Source organism: Hylobates moloch, unplaced genomic scaffold (genome assembly GCF_009828535.3).
Source record: "Hylobates moloch isolate HMO894 unplaced genomic scaffold, HMol_V3 SCAFFOLD_12, whole genome shotgun sequence".
NCBI lineage: Eukaryota > Metazoa > Chordata > Mammalia > Primates > Hylobatidae > Hylobates > Hylobates moloch.
In genome coordinates, this window is record NW_026652287.1 from 105,151,526 (window position 1) to 105,170,654 (window position 19,129).

General features: G+C 54.3%; 1 protein-coding gene across 3 annotated transcripts; it reads right to left on the bottom strand.

The window, feature by feature from the left end:
- Window positions 1–1,863: 1,863 nt before the first annotated feature.
- On the bottom strand, window positions 1,864–15,533 carry ZSCAN18 (zinc finger and SCAN domain containing 18). 3 transcript variants are annotated; one of them, XM_032171406.2, is made up of 7 exons: window positions 15,403–15,533; window positions 7,527–8,039; window positions 6,696–6,845; window positions 5,328–5,416; window positions 4,916–5,018; window positions 4,181–4,273; window positions 1,864–3,385 (listed from the first exon to the last, which is right to left on the bottom strand). In XM_032171406.2, exons 2-7 carry the CDS (start codon window positions 7,927–7,929, stop codon window positions 2,691–2,693), a joined length of 1,533 nt encoding a protein of 510 aa, XP_032027297.1. In that variant the 5' UTR covers window positions 7,930–8,039; window positions 15,403–15,533; the 3' UTR covers window positions 1,864–2,690. The 3 variants fall into 3 exon arrangements, with proteins under 3 accessions (XP_032027297.1, XP_032027296.1, XP_032027298.1); XM_032171405.2 differs by having other exon boundaries at window positions 15,462–15,520; XM_032171407.2 differs by lacking the exon at window positions 15,403–15,533 and having other exon boundaries at window positions 1,864–3,382.
- Between the last annotated feature and the right edge of the window lie 3,596 nt (window positions 15,534–19,129).

Sequence of the window (19,129 nt, forward strand, 5' to 3'; positions counted from 1 at the left end):
TGCACACATGCAGGCCATAGGTAAGCAGGGTCGAATGTTAATAGGTGGGTCTGGGTGAGGGTTTGTGGATGATCTGTGCATATTGTATTTTATTTATTGATTTTTTTTGACACAGAGTCTCGCTCTGTCACCCAGGCTAGAGTGCAGTGGCGCGATCTCAGCTCACTGCAAGCTCCGCCTCCCAGGTTCATGCCATTCTCCTGCCTCAGCCTCCCGAGTACCTGGGACTACAGGCACCCACCACCACGCCCGGCTAATTTTATTTTGTATTTTTTTTAGTAGAGACGGGGTTTCACCATGTTAGCCAGGATGGTCTCTATCTCCTGACCTCATGATCCGCCCGCCCCGGCCTCCCAAAGTGCTGGGATTACAGGCATAAGCCACCACACCCGGGCTATCTGTGCACTATTTTAATTCTTGTGCCTTTTTAAAATATAAGTTTGTAATTATTTCCAAATAAAAAACTTAAAAAAAAAGGCATAGACATCTGGCTGTGCACTAAATGAGACAGGAGATGGGAAACTGAAGATGGAGGGTGAGGCCCTGTAACAAATGACAATCACCTACAGCCTGAGAGCTGAGTGGGACACATCACAGGGGATGCTCCCTGTGGCAGTGCAAGAAGGTGAGCTCACAGGTTTGGCTGAGAAATGGAAGGGTACATTTTAGCCTTTTTCTTTTCTTTTCTTTTTTTTAATGAGATGGAGTCTCGCTCTGTCCCCCAGGCAGGAGTGCAGTGGTGCGATCTTGGCTCACTGCAACCTCCGCCTCCCCGGTTCAAGTGATTCTCCTGCCTCAGCCTCCTGAGTAGCTGGGATTACAGGTGCCTGCCACCATGCCCGGCTCATTTTTTGTATTTTTAGTAGAGATAGAGTTTCACCATGTTGGCCAGGCTGCTTTTGAACTCCTGACCTCAGGTGATCCACCCCCCTCTGCCTCTCAAAGTGCTGGGATTACAGGCGTGAGCCACCGTGCCCAGCCCATTTTAGCCTTTTTCTTACTAGAACCACACTCAGCTTGGGGGTTAGGGTGGATAGGCTAAGAGGGGAACTTAGCTTATAACTTGAGGAGACAGGCACTCCAGGTGACAGTTCCCAGGCCCTTTCAAGTGACTGGAGCCATGGGATCATTTCTCTCCAAGGATTTGTGAGTAGAAGTGATGTGTATCATCTCCCAGGTGAACAGGTTCGGCCTTCCCTACATGCTCCAAGGGTACAGTGAAGAGCAGAGCTACAACAGGGATGGGGCCTGGATCCCTGAATCACTGTATGGAGCAGAGTGCAAACCAATATATAAGCAACAGCAACACCAACACAGGACAATCGACTGTGAGTAAATACATTTTTTTCTTTTTTTCTTTTTTTTTCTGAGATGGAGTCTCGCACTGTCACCTAGGCTAGAGTGCAGTGGCACAATCTCGGCTCACTGCAACCTCCACCTCCCAGGTTCAAGCGATTCTCGTGCCTCAGCCTCCTGAGTAGCTGGGATTACAGGCACGCATCACCACACCTGGCTAATTTTTTGTATTTTTAGTAGAGACAGGGTTTCACCATGTTGGCCAGGCTGGTCTCAAACTCCATGACCTGCCTGCCTCAGCCTTGCAAAGTGTTGGGATTACAGGTGTGAGCCACCACGCCTGGCCCATGAATAAGTATTTATTAAGTCTCTGTGATTTGGGGGTCATTACGACAGACTGCCTGCTCAAACACAGTGGGAGAAAAAGAAGCACCAGCTTCTCTATCTACAGGGAGCAGTTAAGTTTATGCGCAGGGAGCAATTAAGTTTATGCGCAGAAAATGGGAATGATACTGTAATCTTGAGAATAAATGCAATCAATGAAAAGATCACCTTATGTAGCCCAAGGAGTTTAGTCTCCTTTGCTCAGACAGACAGATCTTTATTAGTGTTTTCAACTTATTTTGATCACAACTTCCCAGCAAGAAATACGTCTTACATTGCAACCAGTTCTCACATTTAGATGTATGGGTGAAAAGTTTCACAAAACAGTATTTGCCTTTACTACATGATGCATTCTGGCCTACTTTATTCTGCTTCATTGCTGTGTAATGCTGGTGGCCACTTGCTAATTGACTTCCCATTTTACTAATGGGCTGGGACCCACGGTCTGAAAACCCTGCCTTAGGCTGCAAGCATTTCTGTGATCTCTGCGAGCTACTCCATACAGGTAAAGACACGTGAGGTAAACTAGGAAACAGCTTCTGCTTTTGCAGATTAGAAGTTGACATCACGGAAGTACGAAAAGGCTAAACAGCTGACAAAGTTTCCACTTGAGCAACCCTGGGGAGCGCAAACAGGAGGAATCTGGGCAAGGGTCACTTGAAGAAAGCACTGGCAGATCACGCACTTTAAGGCAACTCTACACTGCACAATGTCAAATAACCTAGCATGGGGCGGCACTAAATGGCTGCAGGAAAGCAGAGTCTTCTTCCACATCCGGCGGCTCCCCTCGGATGCGAGCGCTGGCCCAGGGTGTGTTTACAGAGGTGAGGGCTTCCCGTGGACCCTTCTCGTTGGGAACGCTTAGCCTCAGGAGTGGATTCAGGGCACAGGCAGAGGACGTCCACAAACACCACAGGAAGCCGCCACCCAGGGGTGTGGAAAGGCCCAATGCCTCGTCTGGGATTCATGGCCGGCAGGGCGGCCCCTCCGGGACGGGACAGCACAGCGACTCACCTCTGCGCCTCTGGGGGTGCGGGGACAGCCTCGGCCTCCACGCTCTCTGGGGGCCCGTCCGCCCCAGCCCCCTCCTGGGCTTCGCGGGTGGACGGTTGGGGGCCCCGGGCGCCCCCCAGCGCGTAGCCTTTCTCCTTCTCGTGGGTCTTCTGGTGCTCGGCTAGGGCTAGGCTGAAGTGGAAGGTCTTCCAGCAGCCCTGACAGGCGTAGCGCTTCCGGCCGCCATGGCTGCTGTGGTGCTCCATGAGGTGCGAGAGCCACGCGAAGGCCTCCCCGCACTCGCCGCAGGCATAGGGCTTCCCGCGGGACAAGCCCGGCTCGTCAGCCCCGGGGCCCTGCCCGGCCTCGAGCCCTGCGCTGTCGCCGGCGCTGGAGACGCCTTCCAGGCTCTGCCCGTCCCCATCCTCGGGGTGCGGCCTCTTGGTTCCCAGCCTCTCCGCGCCCCTGTCCAGGGCAGGCTGCTGGATGACGGACTGCCTCTGCGATCCGGTGGCAGAGTCGGACTCCGCGTCTTGGGGGTCCTGCGGGTCCGGGGCCTTGCCAGGCTGCTCTTCCTCCTCCTCAGTGGTGCCCGACGGGGGATCGGCAAGGGCGTCCCCAGGGGGCGCCTCCGTAGGCAGCTCAGGCAGCACCCCCGCGGGGGCGGCCTCCTCGCAGGCGCACCCAGCGCTCTCCTGCCGCCTCCCGCCTTCTGGAACAAGGTCAGAGCCCTAGCATGAGCGCCCCGCCCAGGGCCAGGAAGCGGAGGACCCAGCCGAGCCTCAGTTGCCAGAACAGCGCACAGGGCTCCGGGCTCTGGATCCCCGCGGGGCTGACGGCTGTTTGGAAGCAGCGCTGTCCCTCCCAGGCAGCCCTGCAGCGCACGCCCTACGCCTGCTGCTGCAGATGTGGGACCTGGAGGCCTCCAACAACGGAGGCCACCGACAGGACAGGAAGGACAGCCCCACTGAGCCCAGGCTCTGGAAACCGCGCCTTTGGAGGTCTCCATCCAGCCACTAGCTTGGCCACGAGATGCACGATGCAAGGAGAGCCTGCTCAGAGCGCACCCTCCTGGAGGGAGAGGTCCGGCTGCCAGCGAAGAGAGTGGGGTCAATAGCTAAGGCCAAACCCCCCAGAGACAAGCCCCCTGGCGACAGGCACCCGGGGCCCTCCAGCCCAAGTCCGCCTCTAGGTGTTCTTGTTGGTGTGCTGGCACAGAGCCTCCAATGGGGCAGAACGGCCACCCCCTGGGACCAGTCATACACAGATCCTGGCAACTAACACAACTGCCGTTTCCACTGACCAAGTCTTGGGGTGGTCTGTCATGCAGCAAGAGACCATGGACGTAACTGGATTCCTGCCTCACTCAGACACGGTGGTGGGAAAATGGTGCAGCAGTCGATGCTGAGGTCTTTGCTGGGGCTGATGGTGCTGGGAGGGGCCCCCTCAGCCTCTGAAGCAAAAGCAAACCCCACCCGGCCCTAACACCAACTCAACCCAACCTCACCTGGGAGGCTGCTTCCTTGTGGATCTCTTTCCACCAACCGGAGTTCCTCAGTGTCCAGCCTGGAGGCAGCATCAGGCTGGGAAAGCTGATACCCTGAGTGGGGTTAAAAAGCAAAGAAATAAGAGGCATCAACACAGAGTAGCTGATGGGCATTGTGTGTCATGGGCCAGCCAGGGCAGGCTGCAGCCCACCTCCTCTTCTCTGTACTGGGACCCCCACCAAGGCCACCTCCCTGTTAGGCCCCTGGACAGTGGAGCAAAGAAGAAGGCGAGGCTGGAACGGCGACAGGGCAGGCGGAGGCAGGACTCAGGGAAAGCAAAGCTAAAGACAGACATTAAGACAAAAATTGCTCAGGAGTCTGAGTGGGGGGGCCTCCCTAAAAGGAGGGTTTCTGGGGCAAGAACGTCTACAAAAGAGGAGACCCTTGATCAGGCCATGTAGGTGACGCCCTGTCTCTGGCAAGGAGGGTGGCAATGTGGGCGCCTTGGGGCCAAGAGGCCTTTCCAAATTCTGAGGCTTCAGTCCTATAGGCAGGGCCTGGGCAGAACTCAGATGTTTAGATCAGAAAGGGTGGGGGCTTCGGCGAATAAATTCAAGCTCCAACACGTGCAAGTTCAAATCCATGTAAGACATCACAGTGTCCCAGCCAAAGTCCCTGGGGTCACAGTCTCCTGCACCAACCCCTGCGGAAGGGGATGGGGAGTGGGGCGTGAGCCCGAGGCAGGCGAGTCTCACCCCACAGGAGCAGCTTCCGGTAGCTCTTCAGGTTCTCCTCGGCAGGGTCCAGGTGGCCCCACTCCCCCAGGTGCTGAGGCTCCTCTGGAAAGGACTTCAGCTTCTGAAATAGTACAGCCGTGGCTGAGACCTCCCACTTGCCCTAGAGAAAGGAGGACCCGCCGCAGCCCCACAGCCACAGGAGCAGGCTAGGAGCCAGCCCTCGCCAGGAACTCTAACCCAGGTGCACCGCAGGAGGCAGCCCCCTTCGCACCACAAAGCTTCCACCCTCACGCTCCCACCAGGGTGGGTTCTGGGCCTCAGCGCTGTGGACATCTGGGGCCACAGCCCTCTGCTGAGCACTGGTGATGGGGAGGGGGATGCCTCTAAGCTGAGGCCAAGGCCCCTCCCCGTGGGACTTGTGCCCACCCACCTGCTCGGTGTTGGCAGGGCTGGCCTCTTCGGTCTTTGCTTCTCTGACCCTCCTCTGTTCCAGAAACAGGGGGTCCGGAGAAAGCCAGGCTGGGGAGAAGGGGAGGCAGAGCTGAGGCAACGAGCTCCCTGTGGCCAGGTGCCCCCAAGGGTCAAGGAGCCCCCGCTGCCTCCCACACAGGCCCCAGTGTGCTTCTGTGACAGCAGCACCCAAGGCTCAATGGACACTACACCTGTCCCTGATTTACAAAGCAGCGCGGTGGCCACAGGGCTTGGGTGGCCCCAGAGATGCCCATTCAAGTCCACTAGATTCGTGGAAATCTTTTTTTTTTTGGTTTGTTCGTTTTTTAAAGACACGGTCTTGCTCTGTCACCCAGGCTGGAGTGCAGTGGCACGATCTTGGCTCACTGCAACCTCCAACTCCTTGACTCAAGTGATCGTCCCACCTCAGCCTCCCAAGTAGCTGGGACTAAAAGTGCACACCAGGCTAATTTTTGTATTTTTTGTAGAGATGGGGTCTCCCTATGTTGCCCAGGCTGGTCTCGAATGCCTGGGCTCAAGTGATCTGCCCGCCTTGGCTTCCCAAAGTGCTGCGATTACAGGCACGAGGCACTGTGCCTGGCCTTCGTGGAAACCCTAAAAAGCAACACCACATAGTGCTGGGCTGTATCCAGGCCAGTGGGCACCTTCCACGCTGGTCATGAACAGCCACAAAACTTCTGGAAAACCACATGGAAGTTTCTATTTTATGTGAAATGTCGAACTCACACGCCATTTGCCCAGCGGTCCTGAGGAGCCCACCCACAGTGCCCAGAGCCTCACATATGGGCACAAAAGTCAGGAGGTGTCACGGCAGCTTCACTCCAAGGGGCAGAGAGCCCACCTCTAGGATGGGGATGGGCTGAGCACGCGATGCTGGGCAACTAAAGAACCAGACCCAACCACAGCCTGGGGGACCCACCCCATTCAAACAGCAAGCACTCAGACACAGCACACCACATACACAGAGCCCCACCCCAGGCCCTGATTGTGCATGTGTGATGTGCAGGGAGACATGAGGGGACGTGCATCAGGACACTGGAGACCCTTTATTTTCAGAGGGTGTATGGTGGGGGGTTGGGAGATTCTTTATGTATTGATGTTTTTTCACTATTTGTGGTAAGTATGGATGATCTGCATAATCTCTGAAGACTAATTTAATAAACAATGTCTAACATTCAGAGGAACTACAGGAGGAAGTCCCAATGATAGCATGGACCACGGGGCCCCTGACTCCCTGGCTGCCCTCCTGCCCTCTCCCAACCACAGGCCTCTGCCCACCACCCCATCTAAGGCCCAGCAGAGGCTGCCAGGCTGGCTGGGCACTCACGTGTCTCAGAAGGTGCCGGGATCTCCCCAGCTCCGGGGGCCTGGCTGGGGCTCACGAGCTCGCCTGGTAGCAGCAGAGGGTCCATGTGCCTCTCGTACACTCCATCGCTAAGAATTGAGGATGAGCCCGCAGGGGAGCCCAGCAGCATCCCTGTCAACAGTGGAGGGACCCCAAGAGGTCAGGACACGTGCCAACAACAATCACACAGTTAAACCTCAGGGACCTACAGGCTCCAGGGCCACATCACTACCCATCCTGCCCCTCATCCTTGGACCAGGAGACCTCCGGCCTGCAAAGTACCCAGAATATTTACTGTTAAGAGGCTGGGCTGGGTGTGGTGGCTCAAAACTGTAATCCCAGCACTTTGGGAGGCCGAGGCGGGCAGATCACGAGGTCAGGAGATCGATACCATCCTGGCCAACATGGTGAAACCCCGTCTTTACTAAAAATACAAACATTAGCTGGGCATCGTGGCAGAAGCCTGTAATCCCAGCTACTTGGGAGGCTGAGGCAGGAGAATTGCTTGAACCCGGGAGGTGGAGGTTGCAGTGAGCTGAGATTGCGCCACTGCACTCCAGCCTGGTGACAGAGTGAGACTCCGTCTCAAAAAATAGAAAATAAAAGAGGCTGGTCCCTTTCCCTCATTCTTCTGGCTTCCTTACATCTAGAAGGCAGGAGCCCAAGCATCTGTCCTGGCCCCTGAGGACCAAGGAGCTGCCTCACCAGCATGGGGAACTTAACTATCTCAGGCAAGCCATGGCTGGCACTGGGGCCTTCCAGGACCCCCTCCCCATCTCCTCTGAGCCATGCTTCTCCTCTGGGACAGCCCACCTGGCTCTTCCAGGACATCAGCGAGGCCCTCCACCAGGGAGGCTGCCTTCTTGCAGCTCTCAGGGTACTGTGCCACCACCCAGGGCCGGACCTTATCAGGCAGGATGCCCAGGAACTGCTCCAGCACCAGCAGCTCCAGCATCTGCTCCTTGGAGCGCGCCTCAGGCATCAGCCACTGGCGACACAGCTCATGCAGACGGGCCAGGGTCTGGTGGGGACCGGCAGCCTCCTGGTAGACAAATTCCCGGAAACGCAGGCGGGAGAACTCCAGGTCAGCAGGGGTCCTCTCAGGGATGGTCTCGGGTTCTTCCTGCTGGACTCCGGCTGCTGACCCTGGCGTGGGCAGATCCGGGGGGACTGGGGAGCTCCTGGGGGAGGCAAACGCCTTCTCCAAAGGCAACATCTTTCCGAAGCGGCACTGGAAAATGTGACTGTCTAGCGGGGGACAAGGTGGCTCCAAAGGAGAGGGGCCAGAGATGACCAGATGCCCAGTGGGCTAAAGAACCCACAGACCTGCAGAGGACACGGAGAAGACAATGGCCTTGCATAAGGCCAGGGCGCAGCCATCCCAGCTGCCAGAGAACAAAGACACCACACCCAGAGTTCAAGCAGATTTCCAAGAAACCCGCTTGTTAGGCATCAGTAGAACCTCACAGTGTTGTACTCGTGTAGATGAAAAATAACATCTAAGTGGAGGGTAACTCGTTCTGTGCATTACCAGAATTTTTTTTTTCTTTGGGACCAAGTCTCCCTCTGTCACCCAAGCTGGAGTGCAGTGGCGCAATCTCGGCTCAATGCAACCTCTACCTCCCGGGTTCAAGCGATTCTCCTGCCTCAGTCTCCCCAGTAGCTGGAATTACAAGCATGCACCACCACACCCAGCTACTTTTTGTATTTTTAATAGAGATGGGGTTTCACCATGTTGCCCAGGCTGGTGTCAAACTCCTGACCTCAAATGGTCCACCCGCCTCAGCCTCCCAAAGTGCTGCGATTACAGGTGTGAGCCACTGCGCCCAGCATCACTACTAGAATTTTTAAAAATCAGTCATGAGGCCGGGCGCGGTGGCTCACGCTTGTAATCCCAGCACTTTGGGAGGCCGAGGCGGGCGGATCACGAGGTCAGGAGATCGAGACCACGGTGAAACCCCGTCTCTACTAAAAATACAAAAAAAAATAGCCGGGCGTGGTGGCGGGCGCCTGTAGTCCCAGCTACTTGGAGGCTGAGGCAGGAGAATGGCGTGAACCCGGGAGGCAGAGCTTGCAGTGAGCCGAGATTGCGCCACTGCACTCCAGCCTGGGCGACAGAGCGAGACTCCGTCTCAAAAAAAAAAAAAAAAAAAAATCAGTCATGAACAGGATGAAAATGAAAAATTACTTGACAATCTCTTATGTAAACCTAGATGTAAAAACCTTGAAATAGGCCAGGCGCGGTGGCTCACGCCCGTAATCCCAGCACTTTGAAAGGCTGAGACGGGTGGATAACCTGAGGTCAGGAGTTTGAGACCAGCCTGACCAACATGGAAAAACCTATCTCTACTAAAAACACAAAATTAGCTGGGCATGGTGGCGCATGCCTCTAATCCCAGGTACTCGGGAGGCTGAGGCAGAAGAATAGCTTGAACCCGGGAGGCAGAGGTTGCAGTGAGTCAAGATTGTGCCATTCCACTCCAGCCTGGGCAATAAGAGCAAAACTCCGTCTCAAAAAACAAAAACAAAACAAAAAGCCTTAAAATATTAGTAAACCCATCCTAACCATGCATGCTTTATGCATCATTCTAGATTTGTGTTTATACCAGAAATGCAAGATCTGTTTACATTTAAAAGATATATTACGTGGGCCAGGTGCGGTGGCTCACGCCTGTAATCCCAGCACTTTGGGAGGCCGAGGCGGGCGGATCACTTGAGGTCAGGAGTTGGAGACCAGCCTGACCAACCTGGTGAAACCCCGTCTCTACTAAAAATACAAAAATTAGCTGGGTGTGGTGGTGGGTGCCTGTATTCCCAGCTACTTGGGAGGCTGAGGCAGGAGAACTGCTTGAACCCTGAGGCAGAGGTTGCAGTGAGCCGAGATTGCGTCATTGCACTCCAGCCTGGGCGACAGTGAGACTCTCTCAGAAAAAAAAAAAAAAAAAGATAGATTATGGGGATGTCAATTCCTAATAACATTAAGGAGCTAGGTGTCAAGACTGTTCCTCCAGTTAAAACCAGCACAAATCTGAAATAAAATTATTTAGAAAAAAGCGTAGGGAGTGGGGGGCTCCCTCTGGAGGCCACTGAACAACCCCCCCCTCCGCCTCCGTTTCTGGAAATGGTACAGGATGTAGGCCTCGACCAAAGCATCCACAGAACCAGGCGGGAGGGGCAGGAAGTACCCAGGAGCAGGGACAAGGCGGGGGGAGGGGGAGGAGACGACAATGACAGAGAGTTCAGGTCCTGCCAATCCGTGCCCCACCCTCAGCTGAATCCCCACATACGGGGCAGCACTATCATTAAGTGGAGCCAGTATCAGGATGAACTCTCTTGATTGTAACTGTGCACCAACAATGAGCTCACTAAACAGAACCCAGCGGATCACAGCTGCCCAGGCCTCCAGTCGGCCTCAGGCTCTCATGTCACTGGCTATGGACACACAAGGGTGTGAACTGCAGCTGTCCACCTTCTCCCAGGACCCACCGGGGTGCCCTCTCTCCTCACACACTCCACCTGCTGCCAGAGGACCCTCAGACCTGAGCATCTGCCTGCTCTGTGACTGAGCACTTTCTCATGATTTAATCTCCGAGGGCGGGTAAACTGCCCACTTTCCCGTGACTTTTTCTTTTTTTTTTTTGAGACGGAGTCTTGCTTTGTTCCCCAGGCTGGAGTGCAGTGGCGCTTACTGCAAGCTCCACCTCCCAGGTTCACGCCATTCTCCTGCCTTAGCCTCCCAAGTAGCTGGGACTACAGGCGCCCGCCACCACACCCGGCTAGTTTTTAATATTTTTAGTAGAGACAGGGTTTCACCGTGTTAGCCAGGATGGTCTCAATCTTCTGACCTCGTGATCCACCTGCCTCAGCCTCTCAAAGTGCTGGGATTACAGGCGTGAGCCACCATGCCCGGCCTCCCGTGACTTTTTCTTTATAGCTCTTTCTGTGAACTAATGAGTTCCCTGTCTGGCTCCATCTTGCTACTGTCCCCATCTGTGGCTTGTCTTTTCACTCCATGCTGTCTGTTGGTCACAGGTAATGTTCTAATGTTTCTTACTATCTAATGCAATCTCTTTTTTTTTGGAGATGGAGTCTCGCCCTGTCGCCCACGCTGGAGTGCTGTGGCACAATGTCAGCTCACCACAACCTCCACCTCCTGGGTTCAAGCAGTTCTCCTCCCTCAGCCTCCCGAGTCACTGCGGTTAGAGGCACTCACCCCTATGCCCAGCTAATTTTTGTTATTTTTAGTACAGCCGGGGTTTCACCATGTTGGCCAGGCTGGTCTCGAACTGCTGACCTCAAGTGATCCACCCGCCTTGGCCTCCCAAAGTGCCAGGATTACAAGCGTGAGCCACTGCAACCAGCCTTCAACCATTTTTTTTTTTTTTTTTTTGAGAAGGAGTCTCGCTCTTTCACCCAGGCTGGAGTGCAGTGGTGCGATCTCGGCTCACTGCAGGCTCCGCCTCCCGGGTTCACGCCATTCTCCTGCCTCAGCCTCCCGCGTAGCTGGGACTACAGACGCCCGCCACCTTGCCCGGCTATTTTTCTGTATTTTTAGTAGAGACAGGGTTTCACTGTGTTAGCCAGGATGGTCTCGATCTCCTGACCTTGTGATCCACCCGCCTCGGCCTCCCAAAGTGCTGGGATTACAGGCGTGAGCCACTGCGCCCGGCCCCATTTTTTAAATTGGACTTCTGAGTTCAGAAACCCACCTAAAAAGGGTTTCTCTCCCTTAGGATTAGAAATACATCCTCTCCTTTGGGAGGCCAAGGCAGGCAGATCACAAGGTCAGGAGATCGAGACCATCCTGGCTAACACCGTGAAACCCCGTCTCTACTAAAAATACAAAAAAAAAAAAAAAAAAAAATTAGCCGGGCGTGGTGGCAGGTGCCTGTAGTCCCAGCTACTCAGGAGGCTGAGGCAGGAGAATGGTGTGAACTCAGGAGGCAGAGCTTGCAGTGAGCCGAGATTGCGCCACTGCACTCCAGCCTGAGCAACAGAGCGAGACTCTGTCTCAAAAAAAAAAAAAAAAGAAAAGAAAAAGCAAAGAAATATACCCTCTTATTCATCCTCTAGGAACAGAGAACAGCAGATATAAAGGGCCAGTCTCAGTTTCAACTACTCAACTCTCCCTTGTGGCAAGTAAGCAGCCAGAGCCCTGTGTGTACCCACGGGTTTGGCACGTTCTTACACATCTTTACAAAAACAGGTGGCAAGGTGTGGTGGCTCACACCTGTAATCCCAGCACTTTGGGAGGCCACGGTGGGTGGACAGCTTGAGCCCAGGAGCTCAAGAACAGCCTGGGCAACATGCCAAAACTTCGTCTCTACAAAAAATAGAAAAATTAGCTAGGCACAGTGGTGCATGCCTGCGGTTCCAGCTACTCTGGAGACTGAGGTTGGAGGATCACCCGAACCCAGGAAGTCAAGGCTGCAGTGAGCTGTGACCGCAACACCGCATTGCAGCCTGGGTAACAGAGTGAGACCCTGTCGCAAAAAAAAAAAAAAAATTAGCCAGGCGTGGTGGCACACACCTGTGGTCCCAGCTACATGGGAGGCTAACGTGGGAGGACCCCTTAATCCCAGGAGTTGGAGGCTGCAGTGAGCCATGTTTGTGCCACTGTACTCCAGCATGAGCGACACAGCAAGACCCTGTCTCTAATAAATACAAAGAAAACAGGTCACTGCTGGCCTGCAGGTGGGTATGCTAACCCCTGTTCTGGAGCCTCTCCTGATGGGAGGCGTGACGCCAGCTCTACCCCCCTGGCAACGGAGGCACAGAGCTCTACTTGGTGCAGGGACAGAGGTGTAGTCCTGCAGGCATGTAATTCTGGCTTTCTTAGGATGCCAGAGGCAGGTTCACCTTGCAGAGAACCTGTCTCCACAAAACAAACTGTGAGCTCCATCATGTGTGTGCACAGAACCTTTCCTCATCAGAACCTCACAATCCCAGGGGGGCAGGAACCAGATGCCGCCCCAAGGTGCAGGTGGGAAACAGAGGCACGAGGCAGGCAAGTACTAAGGCCGGGACCCCACCTGCAAAGTGACATCCTTCCCTGTCCAGGCCCACTCGCCCTTTAAGAGGCCTCCTGCCCACCCTCCCCTCTATCCTCATGGCCTCCACAGTGGGCAGATCCCAGCCAGCTCCCCCAGCCCCTCTCCTCCTGCTCCAGCTTCCAAGCTCTGAGCATGGTGGAGGCATCGGGGTCTAGGTAGAATGAGCAAGGGTCCTGGGTCCTCGGCCATTGGCAGGGGTGGGATGAGGTGGGGAGGACAGGACACCCTCCGGCTGGGTCACTGGCCAAGACAGTGGGGGACACATGTCAGCCCCTGGGGACAGGAACGGGAGCTCCTCTCCTCTGTGCCCTTCCCCCTCAGCATTACAAGTTGTGAGCCTCTCTGGGAAGCCACCTCTGCCTCCACTTCCTCCATTCACCTGCAAAGCAGAAGCTTCCATGGAACCAGGGGTCTCCTAAAATGCCCAACTCCAAGGAAGCTGCTGCGTCCTGTGAAAACAGCCTCTCCATGCTCATCTCCTTCCTACTGGGACCCTGATGCCAGGAGGGTGAGGCCATCTCAAGAGCCTCCAGAATCTCTGGCTCCGTGTCTTCTCGCCTCCTTCAGCCCCATCCCTGGCCACACTGTCAGAAGGACTCTCCTCTTAGAGATCTCACCGGGGCAGGTGCAGCAGTGTACATCTATAATTTCAGAGCCTGGGGAGTCTTAGGCAGGAGGACTGATTGAGCCCAGGAGTTGGAGGCTGTAGTGAGCTACGATTGGCTGCTGCACTCCAGCCAGGGCGACAGAATGAGCCCGTGTCTCAAAAACAAACAAAAAAGAGACACCGCTGGGATCCTTTCCTGCCACAGACTGCTTGAATGAGGCCACACCTCGTTGGAGTCTGGCTTGGGCACTGGGCAAACCTCCGTCCCCCTAATCTTGGGACTGTCCAGGATTTGCCTCAGATGGGATTTTCCTGGAGCCCAGCCCCCCAGCCTCAGCAAATGAAGCGGTCTGCACAAGTCTTGAGCCAGTCCTGTAGGCTTTGCCGCACCCAGAGGCCTGGAATACAGAAGCTGAGGCAGACAGAGCCACGGTGGGTGAGGGGTGGCTGAGCTGAGGGGTCCCAAGCCTGGTGGGTCTCCAGAGTCCTGCAGCAAATCCCCTTCATCCCGGGCTGAGCAGAGCTCAAGCCTGGTCTGGCCCTCCATGGGCCCAGCCCTGGCCACCTGAGGAATATTCATCGCAGCTCTCCATCCCATCACACTCATCGGCAGGGTCTAGCAAACCACCCCACAGCCACGGGCCTGAGGATCAGCCAGGGAAGCTCAATGCATGGGGCATGGTTGTTAATGGGTCGCCGGATATTCCCAGGGTCTGCCCTGGCTTCATCCACAGATCACTTACTCATTATAAAAGGGGGTCAAAGTGCTTTTAAAAGAATGAAAAAACACGGAGTGAGGGTCGTTGTTCACATCTCAGCTGCCTTTTGTGGTCCCTGATCCACTCACCAGGACAGACAGAACCAGAGAGATGTCCTGCGCAACTGACCTAGGCTCCCCAAAAACCCAAGGCCAGAAATACCCAGGAAGTCACAGATTCAAGCATCATGCACAGAAAACAGCAACTCGATGCGACACGTGGCCCCGCTCTGACTCCAGGGCAGGAAACCATCTGCAGGACATGATGGGATGGGGGAGGTGAAATGGAACCGAGGAGGTGACATGGAACCAAGTGACTGTGCCACTCAGCCTCGCCCAGGAGTCAGCAAGGACACAGGCGAATATATGGGAAAGTGGAAGGAGGGCAGACAAAAATGGGGGAAGTGGGGAGGGAAGGAAGCAGGGAGAGAGGAGACAGGAGAGGAAGGAGCAGGGAAAGCCAGATAGTATGGACGGGGGTAGGGGGGGATTGGGAAAAAGAAGGAGCCCGGGAGGGTGAGAGAAAGGAGATGGGGAAGGAGTGATGGGAGGGTGAGTCAGGCCCCCACCCCAACCCCCCGGGTCAGGCCCGAAGCCAGTACACCCACTCTTGCCTCTTCCACGAGAGAGGTCTCCGGGGCGGGCGCAGGCACCTAACTCAAACAGAACCCACCCCCAGGTGACTGGGGAGAGGCGAGATATCCCAAGGATGGGGGCAGCAGAGACAATGCCCATCCTAGGCACCCCTTTGGTCCCCGCACCCTCCACCCCTTCCCTGCTTCAGCCCCTGGGACCACAGCCTGCCCAGCATCCCCCGACCAGGGACACCCTCACACCCTCAGCCCCCACTTCCTCCCCTCCTCTTCCCTTCAGAAGCCTCCCCCTCCCCTTTTTCTCCCCTCTCAGGAGTCTCCCCCTCCCTCCTTTCTTCCCCCTCAGGAGCCTCCCCCTCCCCCATCAGGAGCCTCCCCCTCCCTCATCTCTCCCCCATCACGAGCCGCCCCTTCCTGGTCTCCCACCCACAGGGTGCCCTAAGCGCCTCCCCTCCACGAGCCTACACGGGGTGGGGGTTGCACTAGTTCCCTACCTGCCTGCAGGGCCCCTCACCGATCTGGATCTCAGCCACCCCCGGGGGGACCCGGTCCCTGCCCCGCACTCCACGCGAAGGGATGCCAGACCCTCGGCCTCCTGGACGCACAGTGGGGGCTCGCACCCCAATCCCGGGAACACCCTGGCCCCTTCCCCTAACGCTGCCCACTGAGGCGTCCTCACCGTCTGCCCCGTTGGGGTCGCTCCCTGACCCCCGCGCTGCGGCCCCGGGACCGACCCACCTGCTGCGCAGCTACCCCAGGCCGGTCCCAGCCGCCCGGAGCCCCAGTGCGCGATGGCGGCCGGCAAACTGCGCCTGCGCACTGGGCCTCACTGCGGACTACGATTCCCACAATGCCGCGAGGCTGTGCCGCGCAGAGGGGCGAGCAAGGGAGCCGTGACAGGTGACAGCGCGCATGGCCAATCAGACGTGAGCGTGGCCTCCCGGCGTCCCGCCCACCCCGGCGCCTGCGTCATTTTGGGCACCATGGCAACGAAGTAAACAAGCGGGTAAATAATAGACCCCTGACAGCTAGAGACCCGGAGAAACAAAGACGGTGAGAAACAGAGAAACAAAGACAAAAAGACGAGCAGACCGGGAGGGAGAGAAACATAAAGGCCCACAGACGCTCGGGGGCAGACCAAGACGCCATGGGGTCCCCGAAACAGAGATGTACAGTGTCGGACACGGAAAGGGAGAGACCAGCTCACGCTTAAGAAAGGAGGGAGACCAGCCCAGGCTCAAGAAAGGGAAAGACCAGCATGGGCTCAAGAAAACAAAGAGACCAGCTCAGGCTCAGGAAAAGAGAGAGACCCAGAGAAAAGGAGCACTCGAGGCTGAGACAGATCTGGACAGAGATACAGAGACAGGGACGAGCAGACCCAGTACTGGGGAGACAAGAGGTGGAGACCCAGAGACACTGATGCGCTAAAATGGGTTCTACAGCTTCAAGGAGTGGATAGAACTCAAAGATTACCCACCCCAGGGATTCAGGAGCTGCTGAAATGAGGGAAACGTGAGTGGCAGCCGAGGTGAGGGCTTTAGCAAAGCCCCGTATAAATGTAGACCCCCTGGAAGGCAGGACAGGGCCAGGAGCTGCTTCCCATTTCAGTTTTCCAGATAGAGGCGCTTATGAGGATGCCATTTTGGCCGTTTTTGTGTGAACTGATTTTTAAAATGTGTATCTGAACAGTTTATATATTTTATTTTAAATGTACATAAACCACACATTTTGGTATTCAGTTTTATGAATTTTAACTCATATCCACCAACAAACTCGGGACAAAGAATAGCTCCACTGCCCAAAAATCCTCCTGCTGCCTCTTGGTAGTCACTCCCTCCCCACCCATAACCCCAGGGAACAGCTAATCTAAGTAGTCCACTGCTACAATTTTGCCTTCACAGTGTCATATAAGTGGGATCATACAGTATGTGGCCTCTTCAGATTGGCTTTTTCACTGAACATAATTCCTTTGAGATGCATTGTAGTATGTATCAACAGTTCATTCCATTTTATTGATGAGTAGTATTCTATGGTATACAGCAGTTTAAACATTCTCCCACTGAGAGATATCAGGATCGTTTTAAGTATTTTGCTATTAAAAATAAAACTGCTATGAACATTCGTGTACAGATTTTTCTGTGAATGTAAGTTTTCACTTTTCTGGGATAAAAGCCCAAGAGTGCAGTTGCTAGGTCACACAATGAACACGTCCTTATTAGTGTTGTAAGAAGCTGCCATACTCTCATCCAGAGTAGCTGGACCATTTTACACTCCCACCACCAATGAATGTGTAAATCCACTTCACATTTTTATCAGCATTTGTGTTTTGCTATTTATTTTGGCCATTCTGATAGGTATGTACTGATGTATCATTGTGGTTTCAATTCGCATTTCCCTTAATTGCTAACAAGGCTGAGCACTTTCATGATTTTTTTGGCATTTGTATACCCTCTTCATTAAAGTATCTGTTCGTATCTTTTGCCCCTTTTCTAATTTTTAAAAAAATTGTTCAGTTTTGAAAGCTTTTTTTTTTTTTTTTTTTGAGATAAGGTCTCACTGTGTCACTGAGGCTAGAGTGCAGTGGTGCCATCATGAATCACTGCAGCCTTGACCTTCCAGGTTCAAGTGATCCTCACCTCAGCCTCCCGAGTAGCTGGAACTACAGATGCACGCTACCATGCCCAGCTAATTTTTTTTTTTTTTTAAGAGATGGGGTCTCACTATATTGCTAAGGCTGGTCTCAGACTCCTGGGCTCAAGCAATCCTCCCACCTTGGCCTCCCAAAGTGCTGGGATTACAGGCATGAGCCACCATGCCCAGTCTTACCAGTTTATTTTAATGGATATAACTCAGGAACTGCCAAATGGAAGAGATGCACAGCTAAGGTCTGGTCAGGGGCACTGAAGGTGTAGTGTGTCCATGCGCCCTCTGGGTGAGCCATCCTCCCAGCACTCAGATGTGTTCACCAACCCAGCTCTCTCAATCATGGGGCAGAGGGTCTATACCTTCTTTAAGGTGACTATCCCCATCCTGAAGATATCTATGGGTCCCACTGGAGTCACCTCATTAGCATAAACTCAGGTGTGGTCGAAAGGGGCTCCTTATGAATTGCAAACCCTATTCCTATTATTCACAAAATTCCAAGGCTCTTAGCTCTGTGCCAGGAACCAGGGATAAAGATCAAATGTAAGGGCCAGGCACGGTGGCTCATGCCTGTAATCCCAGCACTCTGGGAGGCCGGTGGGCGGATCACAAGGTCAGGAGTTCAAGACCAGCCTGGCCAACATGGTGAAACCCTGTCTCCACTAAAAATACAAAAATTAGCCAGGCATGGTGGCAGACGCCTGTAATTGCAGCTACTCGAGAGGCTGAGGCAGCTTGAAACTGGGAGGCGAGGGTTGCAGTGAGCTGAGATCGCACCACTGCACTCCAGCCTGGGCAAAAGAGCAAAACTCCATCTAAAAAAAAAAAGAAAAGAAAAAAAAAGAAAAAAGATCAAATGTAGGTTTTATTACACCACAGATGGCCAATTGCTCTTGCACCATCTGGAAAAGGCTATCTTTCCTGCATTGAATAGCTTTTGCTCCTTAAAAAATCAGTCAGGAATATCTTAGCGGGTCTATTTCTGGGTTCTCAATTCTGTTCCACTGATCTATGTGTCTGCCAATACCATACTGGGTTACCATGGCTACAGAGTAAAACATCAGGTGCAGTTATTCCTCCCACATTTCTTTTTCTTTTTTTTTTTGAGACAGAGTCTTGCTCAGTTGCCCAGGCTGGAGTGCAGTGGTGCAATCTCGGCTCACTGCAAGCTTCGCCTCCCGGGTTCACACCATTCTCCTGCCTCAGCCTCCCGAATAGCTGGGACTACAGGCGCCCGCCACCACGCCCGGCTAATTTTTTTTTTTTTTTTTTTTTGTATTTTTAGTAGAGACGGGGTTTCACCATGTTAGCCAGGATGGTCTCGATCTCCTGACCTCATGATCCACCTGCCTCGGCCTCCCAAAGTGCTGGGATTACAGGCGTGAGTCACCGTGCCCGGCTACTTTTTTTCTTTTTCAAAGTTATTTTAGCCATTCCAAGTCTTGTGCTTTCCATATACATTTTCTTTATCTTCTTTTTTTTTTTTGAGACAGAGTCTTGCTCTGTCGCCCAGGCTGGAGTGCAACGATGCAATTTCAGCTCACTGTAAACTCTGCCTCCTGGGTTCAAGTGGTTCTTCTGCCTCAGCTTCCCGAGTAGCTGGGATTACAGGCATGTGCTGCCACGCCCGGCTAATTTTTGTATTTTTGGTAGAGACGGGGTTTCACCATGTTGACCAGGCTGGTCTCAAACTCCTGACCTCAGGTGATTCGCCCACCTTGGCCTCCCAAAGTGCTAGGATTACAGGCGTGAACCACCGCGCC